At 38.9% G+C, this 18,817-nt stretch overlaps 1 protein-coding gene across 4 annotated transcripts in view; it reads left to right on the top strand.

Annotated features, from left to right (window-relative positions):
* The window catches only part of LOC121381374 (ras and EF-hand domain-containing protein homolog), a 69,482-nt gene that overhangs the window by 30,279 nt on the left and 20,386 nt on the right, over nt 1-18,817 (top strand). For all 4 annotated transcript variants that reach the window (XM_041510661.1, XM_041510660.1, XM_041510659.1 and 1 more), the window contains 8 exons: nt 10,785-10,934; nt 11,278-11,368; nt 13,572-13,667; nt 14,661-14,854; nt 15,526-15,594; nt 16,328-16,421; nt 17,307-17,395; nt 18,067-18,209. In XM_041510661.1, coding sequence (XP_041366595.1) covers nt 10,785-10,934; nt 11,278-11,368; nt 13,572-13,667; nt 14,661-14,854; nt 15,526-15,594; nt 16,328-16,421; nt 17,307-17,395; nt 18,067-18,209 — 926 coding nt within the window. The remainder of the gene's footprint in view (nt 1-10,784; nt 10,935-11,277; nt 11,369-13,571; nt 13,668-14,660; nt 14,855-15,525; nt 15,595-16,327; nt 16,422-17,306; nt 17,396-18,066; nt 18,210-18,817) is intronic.

Genomic DNA, 18,817 nt, shown 5'->3' with positions numbered 1-18,817 from the left:
TTAGCGGGTTTCCTCTCTAAGACTATATGTCAAAATTACCAAATGTTTAACATCCAATAGCGATGGATAATAATTCAATGTGCTCTAGTGGTGTCGTTAAAGAAACACACTTTAACTGTAAACTCCTTGGCACACAGTTCAGTATGTGTCCAGGACAGGAGTCATTTGTTACTGAGTGGGCAGGATCGTGTTTAGATCCAACCTCCACAGTGGACCCATTCCATTCTCTGACTGGCTTTTGTTCCCGTCCCACGACTGGTATATCAAAGACCGTGGTATATGTTGTCCTGTCTGTGGGAACGTGCATATAAAGGAAGGAATTGTTTTATTTAACGACGCACTCAACACATTTTATTTACGGTTATATGGCGTCAGACATATGATTAAGGACCACACAAATATTATGAGAGGAAACCCGCTGTCGCCATTTCATGGGATACTCTTTTCAATTAGCAGCAAGGGATCTTTTATATGCACCATCCCACATACAAGATAGTATATACCACCGCCTTTATTACACCAGCTGTGGAGCATAGTTTGGAACAAGGAATAGCCCAATGGTTTTGCATATAAAAAATCCTTGCTGTTAATGGGAAAATATAGCGGATTTCCTCTGGAGACTACTAGTCAATATTACCATCCAATAGCTGAGGATTAATACGACTGGATTGGATAACACATTGACGTGCCTCTATCCAATTACGGTTCAAGCACGATGCTTAATACATCAATTTGCTCCAGTGGCGTCGGTAACCAAAACAAACTTTAACTTTACTTGCTTATTGAGTAGTTTGTTAATTGGAGTTTAGTGGAACGACACTTCTGTATTAAGCTGTTAAACCCTACCCGTAGCTAGAACCGACACGTGGGTACGAACCCAGACAGTATTGATGAGGCTACATTCTGGATGAAGACTGCTCGCCCATGTTTTCTTACCTGAACGCCTTCAATCAGTATGATGTCGGACAATGGGTAAACCTGTTGCAAAAGTCGGCCACCTGCCGTTTGATGTTAGCGGGAAGTGTTCGTTAATGGTCATTAACGGACTAAGGGACTAAATAAACAGAATTAAGCGTTACGTAAGGATTTCGGTTATTGTATGTCACAGGTGCATGTTCCAACCTGTAATGCACAAGCGTTAATAAAAAAAACATAGTGACGTGTCTATTATATTATGTCTGTTGGAAAATACATGCACACACTAATTTTCGAGGACGGGACGTAGCTTAGTGGTTTTCAAAATGCTTGCTTGATGTGCGTTAGGTCTAGGATCGATCCCCGTCTGTGGGCCCGTGGGGTTATTTCTCGTTCTAACCCGTGCACCACTACTGGTATATCAAAGGCCGTGGTATGTTTTATCATGTCTATGAGATGGTGCATATAAAATATCCTTTGTTACTAATGGAACTAACTTGTTTGACATCCAATAGCAAACGATTAATTAATCAATGTGCTCTACTGGTGACAAATAAAACTAACTGTATGTATATTTTCTGCAAATCTGAAAAAATAGTATATGTGGCATAACCTGGCTTCCTTCTCTCATACTAAATTATTAGCATTTGGCCTGGTGTATGCTAGAACTTTACCATAAACCAGTATTGTTGGGGTGGTTTTTTAATTCTTTACGACTGATGTTTCAAAACCGCGGTATGTACCTTCCTGTTTGTGGTAAAATGCATTCATTTCATTTCAACTTATTTTTGTGCTTATATCCAATTTAGGTCCAAGCACGCTGTCGTGGGCACACACCTCAGCTATCTGGGCTGTCTGTCTAAAACAGTGGGTTAGTTGTTAGTGGTTAGTGAGAGAGAAGAGGGTGTAGTGGTCGTTAAAACTCACTCTGGGTGGGAGCCGGTAACGGGCTGCGAACCCTGTTCCTACCACCGAGGCTGGTCAGTAAAACTGGTAGGTTCAGGAGCATACACTGCGTCTTGATTGGCTAATTTATTCTAAACTGGTTTCCATTCAATAACTTACTAAATAAAATTAATTGTTCTCTCAAAACAAGATTTAATATACCATTTACATATGTGTTAAAGGGTAATTCCTGAGTTTATTTGCACTGTAAGATGTTTCCGACTAATATTATATAATACGATTAAACTTACATATTAAATATATTTTCTTGTTTAGAATATCAGTGTCTGTATATTCAATGTGTTTCTGGTCGTCTTAATATTTGTAAAAAGCCCAAACTGGATTTTGTCTTCAAATAATGTGTACGAATTTAGTTTTTTAGGTACTACTCAAAAGAATTTAAGGGTCAAAATTTATAACCAAATAAGTTTCAGACTGTATTAGATTGATGATGTAAACTACACCAATTTTTTTATTTATTGTTCCATATTTACAAAAAAACACAAATAAACGTCACTGTATACAAGAAAGTCACATGACATGCTGTCAAAGTTGAAGGTTGTCAAACATGGATTTTACACATTAGAACATTCGTTTAATAGTGTGTGAATCCACCCCTGGCGCGAATACACTCGACACATCGTTGCCTCATGCTGTTGATCAGACGTCTGAAGAACTCTTGGGGAATGGCCTGCCACTCTACCATAAGAAGTTGACCCAGATCATGAAGGTTGGCCGGAGGGGCATGGTTATCCCGAACTCTCCTGCCTAATTCGTCCCAGGCGGCTCTATTGGGGCCAAGTCAGGCTAATATGCTGGCCAATCCATCCTGGCGATACCTTGTTGTCTGAGAAAGTCCGTTACCACCCTGGCGCGGTGGGGTCTGGCATTGTCATCCTGCAGAACTGCCCCGCCGCCAATCCGCTGAAGGCCTGGGAGAACCAACGGCCGGATAATCTCATTCAGATAGCGGATTCCATTCAGATTGCCATCCACCACATAGAGGGGGGTCCTGTGGTGGATAGAGATGCCGCCCCACACCATGACGCTGCCACCACCGAACCGGTGACGTTGTCTAACGTTAACGTCAGCGAAGCGCTCCCCAGGACGTCTGTAGACACGAACCCGACCGTCGTTGAACTGGAGACTAAACCTGGACTCATCAGTGAACATCACTCGACCCCACTGAACACGTTGCCACTGCAGATGAAGCGTGCACCAGTGATGTCTGGCCGTTATGTGACGTGGTAGGAGTGGTGGTCGAACAGCCTGGCGACGGCAGCGTAGATTATTGGCTCTCAGACGATTGCGTATGGTTGATCAGACACTCGAGTTCCAGTCGCAGTCCGCAGATTGTCACGTAATCGGCGTGCAGTGGTTGTGCGTTGACGTAGAGCGATATTGGTGATGTAGCGGTCCTCTCTATTTGTAGTGCTTCGGGGTCTTCCCGAACGTGGACGATTTCGAACAGAATTCGTTGCTTGGTACCGTTGCCACAGTCGGCCAACGACACTCTGACTGACACAAAGTCTCTGAGAAACATTTCTTTGCGTATAGCCCTTCCTCGATCTTCGATAGTCAGTTGAAGTCGTACCATTGTCGAATTTGGAGTGTGCATCATACACGAACGCTAGCTCCAATTATACGGAAATTCAGCATTGGGAACATGGAATACACGTGCAAAGCGTGCAAATGAAGCGCTTTGTGAAAAAGCAAGTTATGGGCACTTAGCAGACCTTTCGCTTTCGCCCTAATTTACGTGCAAATGTAAGCATGTTTTCGCCGTTAGAACTAGTCGACAGTGTCAATGACAGTGGATTTTAATTCATTTATGGGTTGCTTAGACCCACTTTCGTCAAAATGGAACAATACCATGCGTGACATTATGGTCTAGCTAATATAATTGACATTCAGAAAATAATGTCGAAAATATCGTCTGACCCTTAAATTCTTTTGAGTAGTATATATTTGATATGTAATTACAATCGTTAAAACGTCTCTGTTAGTCGATAACATCTTAAAAATTGCAGTAAACTCAGGAATGTCCCTTTAAGCGTTTTTCATTTGAAATTTAGATCTTCTAGAATTTACCCATGTCTAGTTTAAATATTATTTGTCATTAATAAAGATAGAAGTAATAAACGGATAAGAAAACGTGGAATACAGGTTTATATATATATATATATATATATATATATATATATATATATATATAAAAACCCACACACAGGCCACATGTCGATAAAGGATGGTTTCTTTGAAAATCTGCTGACATTTGAGCCACCTACTTTGAAGTTACTGTACCAGATGTTGTTTACCTACAGTAAAACTGTAAAGAACTGATTGGTTAAAAGAAACACGCGACAAACAGCTTGAAATCAATACTGTAGATGAAGGTTAAAGGTGATCATTCTCGTTTTGTTCATCTTAGGGCTGAACGAAACCTCATATTAGGTAGTTGCTCGCCTGAGGTGCATAGGTCTTGGGATCGAACCCACTCGGAGGACCCGTTGTTTCGTTTTCCCAATGCCATCCGGTGCCCCACGACTGGTATATCAAAAATAATTTTAAGGCTGTTGTATGTTTTGTCCTGTGTGGGAACGACAAAACTCCTACAATAATCATCGTGGTTCTGCACAAAAACAAAACGGGATGGTATATTTTAAATGCGTAAATGTTAAAACTATATATTCAAAATTGAAATAAGACAGTATATTTCAGGGGAAGGTGGCACTCCCAAGGAAAACTAAGAAAGAGTGTCATTGTTTTTAAGTGCCTTTTTTACTATACACACACATGTATATACATGTATATATGTTTTTCTGTTATGTTATTTTCATACAGTGCTTATGGTTGCTCGCCACCATATACCTTTGCTTGTGTTTCAATACTATTTCTGTCAGAATATGTAAAAAAATAGGACCGTGTCGAAAGTGCTACGTGACCTCTAGTTTATAAAGTACATTCGCTTCATATTTTAAAATTTAAAAAATCAACACAGGTTGACCACGGACATTTCGAATTGTCAACCCTTGCCAGAGCACCGCGTCATTTTGCTGTTATGTTAGTGGAAACATTAATACCGCTTGCTCCACTCCCCAAGCATAAGCTTAAGCTAAAATGTTTCTGAAACGTATGTGGGTGGGTGTAATTTCTTGCATGCTTCCACCACAGAACTGTTCAAGAATGCCTGTCGTGGACACAACCTCTGACTCCGCGGGAGTATGTATGTCATTGTTGCTAAAAAGGGAGGGACGCAACCCAGTGGTAAAACGCTCTCTCGATGCGTGGTCGGTCTAGGACCGATCCCCGTCGGTGGGCCCATTGGATTATTTCTCGCCCAAGCCAGTGCCCCACGACTGGTATATCAAAGGCTTTGGTATGTGCTACCTAGTCTGTGGGATGGTGCTTTAACTTCAAACATGTTGCTGAACACTGCACGTCAAAGTGATGAACATACGATAAAACTATATTACGTAAACGTAACACAATTATTCCAGGCAGTATATTAGTTCATACAACTATAAACTGGAATTTGCAAACACAAAAAAGCGTAACAGATGTATATCACGTACAAACATTACGTGGGAAATGCAGAACTGTCGTTCTATAATTAAATAACGATTACCTGCATTCTACCGTAAGTCGCACTATAGAAATAATAATTGTACATATGTAAATATCTTGCGTAGAGCGACATTAGTGTGAAGCCCACTATTTACCGGCGAGAATGCTTCGCCATTCCTGACGCATTAAGGTCATAACGGCAACAGGTGGTCTGTGCCCACGGTTTTCTGATGTAACACTTACTTAGATATAATGCCTAAAATAATCTACATACCGCAACATATATCGAATACGATTTGTCGTAAGAGATATTTATCATTGTATTTATTAATATTTGTGTAAGTGGGGTTATTATATAGTCTTTTTAATAGATTGTTTTTGTGCGATTGTTATTGACATTGATGGTTTAGTTATTTTGCACAAAAATGTTATTATTCATTTTACTTTTATTTAAAAATAATAGTAATAATAATAATGATGATGATGTTGATGATGATACAATTATTTTCACATCAAAAATTTGTTTTGTTTCACGACACCACTAGAGCACATTGATTTATTACAATCGGTTATTGAATGTAAACAATTTGGTAATTTTTACATATAGTCTTAGACAGGAACCCCGCTACATTTCTTCCCCATTATTAGCAAGGGATCTTTTATATACCAGTCGTGGTGCACTGGCTGGAACGATAAATAGCCCAGTGGGCCCACCGACGGATATAGACACCACAGCATCGTAAAGATCTAAAATTAACGAGCTACTCTCGATTCACTAATATCAAAACCTATATTAGCCATTTACCTTTCGACCGACTGTTAAAAATTGCGCCAAACTCCCTAAATCAAAATTGCGCACCCTTTTCTCTTTGGCACTTAACTGCTCCATTCAAATTCCATAGCACCACCACCACCCCCACCCGCCTGCTACCGATTTGATCGGGCTGCTGGTGCTCCCTTGCACCTGCCAGTGCAGGCGGTCCCTCGTCTCCCCTCCCCCCACCTTTCCTGTCATGGACGGAGGAGCCGGCCAAGGCCGGCTCTTGCGCCCACGACAGGCGTGCGCTACAACAGCTTGTTCTGAATGTGCACGTAAAACCCTATAACATGACACGATCGACGGATATCGATTCTAGACCGAGCGACAAAATACCAGGGCGGGACGTAGCCCAGTGGTAAAGCTCTTGCTTAGTGCGTGGTCGGTTTGGGATCGATTCCTGTCGGTAGACCCATTGGGTTATTTCTCGTTCAGTGCACCACGACTGGTATATCAAAGTCCGTGGTATGCGCTATCCTCTGTGGGATGGTGCATATCAAAGATCCCTTGCTACTAATGGAAAAATGTAGCGGGTTTCCTCTCTGACTGACCATATGTTTGACAATACCATTGGACTACATCCCGCCCTACATTTTGAACATCCCCGGCATTTATTGACTATAAAACAGTTAGGAACACCCTCATTTACCCTCTTCATTATTAGATGACAAAAAATCACAGGTAGCAAATTGCGTATTCACATATGTATTGCAATAAGCTTATGCGTGTATATGTATTTCAATAAAACCAATCGGCCCCGGTTTTATAAGCCTGGGGGCGGTGTAAACTAATAATACTATGGATATCCAGTCCAGGCAAAGCTAGAAGTGTCAAAGAACTGTAGATGAATATCTATGGCCGGTGTGTTATGGTTATTCAAATGAACCAAGGTTAATTCGCAGTGACTTTGTCAGCTTACAGTGGACAATAAGCAATAATAAATAACCTGGGAAAACTATATACAGACGATTCCAAATAGTATTATGAGGGGTGCACAAGGCCGTACCTTTGCTAAAATAAGTGGGGTGGGACAGTACCAAACGATTTTGGGCACAGTAACAGAGTGTTTTATCCTGGCTTGCGAAAAAGGTATTTTAAAACTAGAAATAGCGACCCAAGTTTATAACGCCTGTATAAGTCTTACACGCGTAACTTCATACACGTACACTATGTAAACACCTGCGTGTCAGCAAAACAGGCTTCGTAAATTCGGCAATACATTTTGTTTTTCGTATTGCTGGGGGGCGGGGTGCAGCTGCCGTCTTTGCTTCCCTTCTAAGTACGATACCCATCCATGGGGGAGTATATGACAGGTCTTGGGTTTCAACCAACAACATAAATAAAATAAATCAAATTATTTGTCATTATTTACACTTTAAAAAAATAACTATATCTACCTGTGTAATCATAACATTGTGAAATGTAGAATCAAAAATTCACTTTTCTAAGTTTGTTTTTGTTTAACGACACAACTGGAGCACATTGATTAATTTATCATCCGCTATTAGATGTCAAACATTTGGTAATTCTGAGTCGTAGTCAACAGAGGAAACCCGCTTCATTTTTTTAATGCAACAAGGGATCCCACAGACAGGAAAACACATTCCACGGCCTTTGATAAGTTGTGGTGCACTGGTTGGAACGAGAAAAAACACCGAGGTGGTTCGGTTTTGCGACACAAGCACCTCAAGCGAGCGCTCAACTGACTGAGCTAAATCCCGTCCCATCACTATTCTAGGAGCCCTACTATTAATGTTGACAGGGGAGCTCTTGGGCTGATTTCACATCCGAGGCAGAAGCGGATTCATGAAGTCAGGGAGTCGAAAATTTAGTTAGCAAAACAACAAAATATAAATATAAAATAAAATAATCACGAATGTCTGGTTAGAAAAAACAAAATGTTGATGAAACAAAACATTATAACCGTAATAATAGTAAATATTAGTAACCAATATTTACTAAAATAAATATTTTTAAAAATCAACCAAAATTCCAAAAAGGAAAGAAAAAATATCTACCAAACAAATGACACTCTTTAATTTAAAAGTTTAATAAAAAGAAAGAGCAATTAAAAAACCCAAAACATAACAAAAAACTACCCCCCCCCCCCCAATCACCCCCCAAAAACCAACAAAAAACAAACAAACAAACAAAGAACAAAACCCCCCAACAAAAACAAAAACAAACAAAAACAAGCAAACTACTAGTAACTAACATTCACAATTACAAATATCAGTTAAATATAATTAAATATTGTTCTGTTGTTCTTCGGATTAGCCATAAATAAACGATACGTATTTTGGAGACGTCACCCCTAACCCCATGTGAAACTTGCTGTTTATCTTTACTTGCTATCTGTCGGAATCTGTTTTAGTCTCGAACTTTACAGAACAAGTTGCGCCATGCGTAAGTTAATAGCTTCAGAATTGAACTGAAATGCGGCGTGAGAATATTTACATACAACAATAAATATAATATATGTTAATAACAAAACTGATAGATTTTCACAACCGAACAGGCCATGTAATTTGTTTAATATTCGTCTTAGTTTAAACAATACATTATGTATGCCCACCTATATTTATTAATCTACACTTACAATACAGTACAATACATCACAATACTACACGACACAATAGAATAGATTAAGAATAGAATAGAATAGAATATAATGCAGTTCAGCGCAATACAATACAATACAACATAAATACAATACAAATTAAATCAATTGAAATGTTTTAATCATCATAATCATCATCATCATCATCATCCCCACCACCACCACCACCACAATTTCCACCATCACTATCTTCTGCATTATATATCGTCATGGCCGAGACCATTCCCATTGTCAACATCATCTTCATCTTCATCATCATCATCATCATCATCATCTTCTTCTTCTTTTTCATCATCATCATCATCACCACCACCACCACCACCACCACCACGATAACCATCATCACCAAATTCTATTATCTGTGATTGGTACGGATCGTTACAGAAAGTCTGGCCTCGAGACTGCGACTTTATTATTTATGGCGGCTATTTTTAGTTTATTGTATTCAAATAATTTGGTTTATGCACGTATATGATCACGTTCTTTGTATATATTTGTAACATATATGCTAATATTCCTTTATGGTTATTGATTGCGTGAAAGCCGCAATAATTGTGTCACGAAGTATTGCAATAAACTGTTCCTATTATAATTCATAATGAATTGGAATTGATATTCATTAAATAATTTACTACAGAACTAACCGAGTAGTCTACACTGGCATACATAATTATTTTAGTTTGCTGTATTTATTAAAACAAAAATAGTGCCACTAATTGTAATATATTTGCTCTTGTATATCACGCACTCTTCTGTAAAAAAAACCCAATCATTTAGCGCGCGTGGTTTATTTTGACATTAAATAAAAAAGAGAAAATTTGTACAGTACCTTTTTTGACATAAATTATGATAACCAGTCAATACTTGTAATGGCCCGGTTTGTATTACGCCTATTCGATGGAGTATAATCATATACCGCGCTGGCCGTGTGTCGTACCGTACTAACTATATATCCTAAAACACCCCCATCCCGCTGAAGAAGATACCTTAGCACACGAACTAACCACCGACTGCATTAGGTTGATGCGCAGTCTGTTTGGGATCGATCCCTGTCAGTGGGCCCATTGGGCTATTTCTCATTCCAACCAATGCATCACAACTGGTGTATCAACAGCGACAGTCTGCAATGTTAGAAAAGAAATCCGCTGCTAACATGTTCAATGTCACACCCAGTTCTCTTTCAACCAGTACCCAAATATTACTAATTGAAAGTACTGTCCTGTCTATGTGAAAGTGCATATACAAGACTGCTTTGCTACTATTCTGTAGGAGTATATGGGCGGCTGCAGGATGATTTTACGGAGGGATGACACATTAAAAATGGCACCATCAGTATTCCAAAACACACTAGCCTGTATTAAAGGCGCTCTCTGCACAGAAACACCCATTTGACATAATACATCTTCAAAGTTATGGAAGGGCTGCGCACCACAAACTTCCTTCCCTAGATCCGTGCCTGAAGTAGCCTGTGTGACGACAGCGGGTTTCCTCTCTTATTATCTAGGATAACTATTATGTTAAGACAATAAAAAGCCATAATTTGCTGAGGAGCTGTTAAACAAGATTTTCTTTCCTTTACGGGTTTGTTGAACAAGAGGGGGCGAGACGTAGCCCAGTGGTAAAGCGCTAGCTTGATGCGTGGTTGGTTTAAGATCGATCCCCGTCAGTGGGCCCGTTGGGCTATTTCTCGCTCCAGCCAGTGTACCATGACTGGTACATCAACAGCCGTGGTATGTGCTATCCTGTCTATGGGATGGTGCATATAAAAGATGCCTTGCTGCCAATCGAAAAGAGTAGCCCATGAAGTGGCGACAGCGGGGTTCCTCCCTCAATATCCGTGTGGTCCTTTACCATATGTCCGACGCCATATAACCGTAAATAAAATGTAGTATTTGTAGCATAGAATGCTTACTATTTCAGCCAGGACCAAGTGTGTGAACTGTACCAAAAGCTGCACGCGGCGGAAAATCCCGAACTCCTGACGCAGTTCGAAAACATCATCCTAAAAGTGATCGAAGATGTCCGGCAGTATCAGTGGGACAATGAGAGGCTGGAGAAGTCCTACAAACGGTATGTGGTCTATAGACTATTATTCTGGAGAGAGGATCAGGATGTTACTGTGTGTGTGTGTGTGTGTGAGAGAGAGAGAGAGAGAGAGAGAGAGAGAGAGAGAGAGAGAGAGAGAGAGAGAGAGAGAGAGAGAGAGAGAGAGAGAAGAGAAGAGAAGAGAAGAGAAGAAGAAGAAGAAGAAAATCCAACTGGTACGCCGAGGGGTTTCGATCCTACGACTCGAGCATTTTAGGCCACTGAACTAAAATCTGCTGCTTATTATATCTACGTACATACATGTTCATATGTTAAATATCTAACGAAGTAACTGCGGCTTGTGATGAGGTCTTGATTGTGATTCCAGAGAGAAGGAGCTCCATGACCAACACCTGCGCTCCCTGGAGGAGGAGATGGACTCGCAGATGCAGAAGGTCGAAGAGAGAGTCAGAAAAGAGGTCAGTAGTAATGTATTTAACCACTAAACCGTGTCGTAATCGCTAAGGCACCAGCTTACAAAACTAATACGAGGTACTCCATTCGTATCCAAGTACTGTTCTGTCCTAGTAGAGAGACAGTCCTGGCTGCTGGACTCTATCCCCAGGACAGTAGCCCATGAAGTGGCGACAGCGGCTTTCCTCTCTCAATCTGTGTGGTCCATAACCATATGTCTGACGCCATATAACTGTAAATAAAAATGTGCTTGAGTGCGTCGTTATATAAAACATTTCTTTCTTTCTGTGCCCAGGACAGCGTGTTTGAACCTTAATTAGATATAGGCACGTCAAATACGTATAAGTTAGAATTCAAGTAAGTAACTCAAGCTATCGTGAGTTTATACCTCAGTGAGGAGGAGTAACATCACCACACAGGGCTAATTTGTTCACAAGAAACTATCTATTAATCCATGTCCTGCACAGATCATATAGCCGAAGTGTATGCCTCATAAACCGTACTTGAACCTTAATGGGATTATATACAGGAAAACGTAACTGAAAGGAAACGATGTGATGTTTCGTATTAACTGATACTGCTGTAGATGTTTCCAGAAAGTTATAGTTATCTGACAAGGGCAGCTTAAAAGGAAAATTGTAATATATTTTAATTATTAATTTATTAACTACAGGCATAGGGCTATTCAGAAAACACCATTAGAACTTATCCACTCACGCGATACCAATTCGTTAAACTTCATGGATAGTTACATGACAAGGGCAGTTTAAACAGAAAATTGTAATACAGTTTAATCACTAATCTATTAACTACAGGCATAGGGCTATTCAGAAAACACTCAGGCGATACCATTTCGTTAACCTTCGTGGTCTGGCCCATGGATTAATTGAATAACAACATGCTTCTGTCACACAGGCTCCTCCTACCTAAAAACAACAAGAGAACGTTTATATGCATATTCATGTTAGCAGGACAGTACATACCACAGTCTTTAATGCACCGTCTGTCGTTGACGGAACTCGGATGGATTGCGTGTGTGCTGAGGACAGAGTACCTGAACTATAACTGGATATAAACACGAAAATAAAGACAATAAATGACAATAAATTGTTACTACATAATTTAATGTGTTATTAATATATTGCTGACTAGAGGCCATATACCAATAAAAACCTGAATGCCATTAACTGAAAGCGACCTGACAAAGTCCTGTAACTGCACTGCACGATCAACGACATGTTGTGACTCACCTATTGTCACAGCTGTTGTGGCTACGTGCAAGATTTAGAATTATTATCTGTATTGGGTATATACAGCATACCTCGACAATGGGGTCAGATATGCAATCATGTTTGTTCTGAACAAACAAGAAAACAAAACCGCGGAGTGCAGCTAAAAGAAATAGCATGGATGAGGTCGGAAAGGTCAACTTGCAGAAAAGAAGTGCAGAGAAGCAGATAGATCCACCAAGGCGCAACAATAAGTGATTGTGCCATAACACGACTTGAATCACTGTTAAAACAGTGATAATAAAGCTGTATGAAACAATCAAACAATTACCACCACCACCACCACCACCACTGTGCACTGAGATTGGGCTTGTGCTTTCTTTCTTGATAATGACCGAAACACGTAGAATAATTAATATATCAAAATGAATCCTTAGTTACAGATGATCAGAAATTAAATAAATCCTTAATTCATAACATACATTTTTATTGTCAGGTTGTACTGAGTCGTTAAAAAAAGTCCTACTTTTTGAAAGTGAAAAACGAACAACGTTTGCGATGTAGAACATTGGCATTTTAAACACATTTTGTTATATAGCCTATTTGTAAAATGGTATTCTACAAAAAGTAATATTCCAAAATATACCATTAGAAAGCTTTTCAACATCTATTGTGTGTACACAAGTGATGGTCAATTGGCCTACTGAAATATATTCTACCATACCCACAAGTATTTTTCTCTTGGATAAAACTCACTCCCAATACTTCTTCTCCAATGCCTTGTGATTTCCTTTTTATGTCGCATAATTGCAATCGATATTTAACCAAATAATCGAGATAGTTATCGATATCTGGATTTGCTGTCTACGCATTGTTATCTGGATGCAATGACAAATATCGATCAGATAGTTTCGATGCATATTTAGACCCTATTCATTTTAATTAAAAATGTATTAATGATTATATTTTCTGTGTTTAGGAACAAGAGAAGAAGGAGTTGGAAATGGCCGAACTTCGAAAACAACTTGACAACGAGATTGTGACGCTTCAGACGAACCTCAAACGAATGCAGAGCGTAAGTAACAAACATATTCGTAGTGGCAGAGCGCTCGTGGGCGGGACGTGGCCCAGTGGTAAAGCTTGATGGGCGGTAGGTCTAGGATCGATCCCCGTCGGTGGACCCATTGGGCTATTTCACGTTCCAACCAGTGTTCCACAACTGGCGTAACAAAGGTCGTGGTATGTACTATCCTGTGTGTGGGATGGTGCATATAAAAGATCCTTTGCTGCTAATAGAAAAGAGTAGCCTATGAAGTGGCGACAGCGGGTTTCCTCTCTCAATATATGTGTGGTCCTTAACTATATGTCTGATGCCATATAACCGTAAATAAAATGTGTTGAGTGCGTCGTTAAATAAACCATTTCCTTCCTCCCAGACCGCTCGTGTGAGCTTGTATTAGTCATAGGATCGATCCGGTTCAGAGGATAGACACATCTTCAGGGTGTTTCCGAATCCAACCAGTGCTTCATGATGCTACTAATTTAATTAAGTACTCTTATTGCACGTTTTAAAGTTATTTTGATGGCTCTCGGTTTCTCTACAAATCTCGATGGCGCAATTAGTAGGCATTTGGGTTAAGACCGGTTGTCATCCTTTAGGCAAAGCATGTGATAGTTCTTGTTTGCAACAGTCACGACTATGTTAAAAGATCTTTTCGACTCTACTGCAGAGTCGTGGACCTTTATGGTGGTAACGGTTTTGTCGTTTAGATTCTGTGTTTGGGGAACTGACTGATTTGTGCAGTGCGATTACTAAAAACAGCACCGTCCATCTGAAAACACTTCTATTAATAACCATAGCTATTTTTGACGCAGTCTCGTACCGCATACTGCACCCGCGCCAACAAAACCCCCAAAACATGCTCATGAAAAATGGCACTAAAGCTGGTAGGCATGGGGATTGAAATACCAATACTGGCGCCTACACAGAGTGAGTACGAATTTTTTACCATTACGAGACGTATTCCATTTGCGCGGTTTTTAGCATCATTCAATTTGTGTTTTGCAGGAAGGACTGGATAAGTTCGGAAAAGTGGCCGAAGAACAAATGCAGGAACTGAAGAAGAGGCTGGAGGATATCCAGTACGAGAACCGCCAGCTGAAGAGCGAACTGACAGACACACAGACGAACCTGGCACTCGTCAGGAGCGAGCTGGCGGCCATTAAACAGAACTATAACGAGAAGTGTAGAGAACTCGAGCTGTAAGTCAGTCACTCCGAAAATATGGTCATCTGGATTATTAAAAAATCGATGATTTCTGGATCAAAGTTCTTGTAGCATTTACAAATCAACACGAACTAGCACCAGCTGCATATCTTGTTCATAATAATGTATTATCAATGTCTGGTCTGAGATGAAAATTAAATAACTTTATTTTTTCTTGTTCTTTTTCCTCATTCACCTGCATTCACAATATTTATTTATATACATAATATATGTAATAAAATATGTATCAATTCATAATAATAATATATTCTTCAAAAATGTTAATGATCACTTTTTCAAACGCATGCCAGGCAATGACAATGTAACCAAATGATGTTATTATGCAGTTGTGTGGTCTTGTGGGCAAAAGAGTAGTACCTGTTTAGAATGTACAAGTTCTGTACGTCGTGGGTTCAAATCCCTGAACTGAATATACAACAATTTCAAATTGCATTGTTCATAACTGTAGATTCTTGAACAAAAGCTTGACGTCACGGATGTGGATTAAAAATTGATAATTTTAATAGGCACACACACACAAATAAATAAAAAATAATAAAAAATAAAGGGATTTAAAACTGAATAATTTAAAATAAATTGAAGAAAACTATAATGTAATATTTGCTTTTCTTTTGTTGTTCAATCTATGTACTCCCATTTCTTCTAGGGTGAAGGTCAGTGACATGGACTACATTCGGGAAATCGACAACCTCACCAAACAGCTTCACCTGCTACAGTAAGTTGGTTATCAAATAAACGTTTCTTTCACCGCAGAACTGAGATCAAAACAAAGTCGACGCACGTGTACTTTTACTTGCAATCATTCAACAGTCCTATTAATGTGACTACGACAGAAAGCCGTATATCAATAACAAGCAAGTCAATTCAAGTTGGGTTTGTTTAAAATAACGACCTGGAGACACAACAACAATATGCACATATCCTTTTAAAAATCCAGACAACCACTATGTCAAAGACATAGTCTTATGCTTCGGGAACAGAGCCAAATATTGGAGTTCAGATAAGTGATATAAGCTTGTATTATATAACATTTAGTGAAATATCTTAAAATATCAGTGAAATAAAAGTGTTATCAGTCACTCAGTGACGATAACACATTTTAGAGTGAAATTTTCCCTATTTCACTCTAACATGTGTTATCGTCACTGTAGAAAGTGTAATCTTCACTGTAAGAAAGCCGGAACTATTTTGCTGCTGGCCTTTTAAAAATAAAGGTAAATTGCCAAAAGTTATAAAATAAATAGAAAATTTCATGGGTTTTTTTTTGGTCAAATATGATTTATATCTCATCTCGTGAAGTTTGCAAGCGCGACTCGTGAGATATGATTGCAAACTTCACTCGATGATATATAAATCAAATTTGACCAAAAAACCCCATGAAATATCCTCTATATAATGAATATTAATTGCATGTTACACTGCAATACACTTTTATGTTCCCTTTTCAGTGACGCCAACAAGAAACTCCATGACACGAATGACGACCTGAGAGAAGCGTTGAGCAACAACATTGCGTGTCACAAACGACAGCTGTCGACGGATGTACGTCTTTTCACACTTCTATTGTATATAATATGCTCTTTAAAGGGACGTTCCTGAGTTTGCTGCATTGTAAGATGTTTCCGACTAATAAAATATTTCTACAATTAAACTTACATCTTAAATATATTTTCTGGTTTAGAATATCAGTGTCTGTATATTCAATGTGTATCTGGTCATCTTAATATTTGTAAGAAGCCCAAACTGGATTTTGTCTTTTGTCTCTCGTACGTACGAATTTTTAAAATTGTTTTGGAAATAAAATAAAATTTAACCTAGTACAAATATTAGAACGATCAGAAACATGTTAAATATACAACCACTAATATTTTATGCAGAAAAATATATTTGATATGTAATTACAATCGTTAAAAAGTCTTTGTTAGTCGATAACATCTTAAAAAGTGCAGCAAACTCAGGAATATCCCTTTAATATCACGAAGTTATATCATTGTTTATTGCAATGTAGAGCCATTACACTATTTACGTCCACCGTGGCCACAAAAATCTTTTTTAGCGTTGAGCTTTGGATAGCGGAAAACGTAATTTTCAAAATTAGCTATACAGTGTTAAGTAGATGTTTGTCGAATTAATAATGGTATAAATTCGTCAAATTCAACTTTAATTATCATTTTATTTTTATCGAATTAACAAGGATTCAGTTTAAACCCTGTCATAGTTTAATAATTCTGTTCGGTAACGTCAAATCACAGCAATGCGAGAGGAAGCTACCTGTCATCTATCTCAATGCTTCTACGGGCCTTTGCTATGTAATATCATCAACCACGCATTTTATTTCTCATTGCTATAGTCAATAGGTAACTTTCTTTGACAACCAATCACCTGTATTTTTGTTCGTTCATTCATTCATTCATTGGTTATTTTCAGTCTGTGACCAGTGGACACAGTGGTCACTCTCCCAGGAGTCGTCGCAAAGGATCCGTGATGAGCGATTACTTCGATACTACGACGGGCAGGTGAGTCGAATCGTGACTGTATAATCGATAGTTGGTGCAAACCGATTATCACTGATGATCGATGATGAAATTCCAACCGACTCCCAACAGTAATTGAAATTGCAGTGAGATGTAGGATCGATTTCACTGCATGGAACCAATGTATTGTTTTCAAATTCCAATGACTGCTCCACGACTAGTATATTACTGATTGCATAGTCCTCTGTATGTTAGTTTGCACAGAAAGATCGTTTGCTACTAGTCAGAAGTAGCTTATGAGACAAGATGTCACAAATACCCTTTTTAAAACCCAATGGCTGACGATTAAACGATTGAACAGACGACAAACAGATTGAGAAAAGTGGTCTGAAGTAACGCACATACGTAATATGATGTATTGTTCTTAAATTAAACACTCTTTAAAAATGTTTTCGTGCAAAAATGTAGAATTCATAATACCTGATCCTTAATAAACCAATAATAGTGATTCTAGCAACCACTAAATGGGAAAAGGATGACGAATGTCATTTGTTGTGCAGTAACAATTTATTAATCAGTTCTAATAGAAGAAATACGTTTTATTATCACCAGAAAAAGCTGTATAAATATTTGTATAAATTGTGATATAATTATAAAACATTTGCATCATTTGCTTATTAAATAATTAACTAACAAACACGGATGACCCACAGGCACCCCATGACTCGACAGGCCTCGGATATGAGTTGCGGGTCAACACTAGCAGAGGAGTTGGAGGGGATGGAGAGCGATCGAGAAATGATACAGCGTAACCTTCTGCTACACAAACAACGTTTAGAGGAGCCAGAGGACATGGGTATGCCAATAATGTCTGTCTGTGGGTACTGCGACTGGTGGGGCAAATAAAGAAAGTTTCTTTTGTTTAACGACACCACTAGAGTACATTGATTTATTAATCATTGGCTATTTGATGTCAAACATTTGGTAGTTTTGAAATATAGTAGCAAGGGATCGTTTATATGCACCATCCCACAGACGTGATATTACACACACTGCGGCCTTTGATATACCAGTCGTGGTGCACTGGTTGAAAAAAAAAACTGGTGGGAGGGCGGGGGGGGGGGGGGGGGGGGGGGGGGGGGGGGGGGGGGTGGGGGTGGGGAAGTAAATACGTAAGTTCAATTAATTTGTTTTTAGACTTATACAACTTTTTAGTTTGTACTCAAGTACAGGACGAACAATTGAAGGTTTCTTTCGTTATTTTACTAAAGTAAAGAAACTGTCTTGAGTTAACTGCCATTTTCACACAGTCGTGTTAACGACTAAAATTATATATTTAAATGCGTTTTCTTGTTTACAATTCCAGTGTCTATACATGCAGTATGTTTCTGATGGTCCTCATATTTATAACAGCTCAAACTGCATTTTATGTCACATTATTTGTTTTCGAACATACGAATTTAC

The sequence above is a fragment of the Gigantopelta aegis genome, chromosome 9 (genome assembly GCF_016097555.1).
Source record: "Gigantopelta aegis isolate Gae_Host chromosome 9, Gae_host_genome, whole genome shotgun sequence".
Lineage (NCBI taxonomy): Eukaryota > Metazoa > Mollusca > Gastropoda > Neomphalida > Peltospiridae > Gigantopelta > Gigantopelta aegis.
The sequence above is the reverse complement of the archived record's forward strand: the minus strand, read 5'-3'. Positions and strand labels throughout refer to the sequence as shown.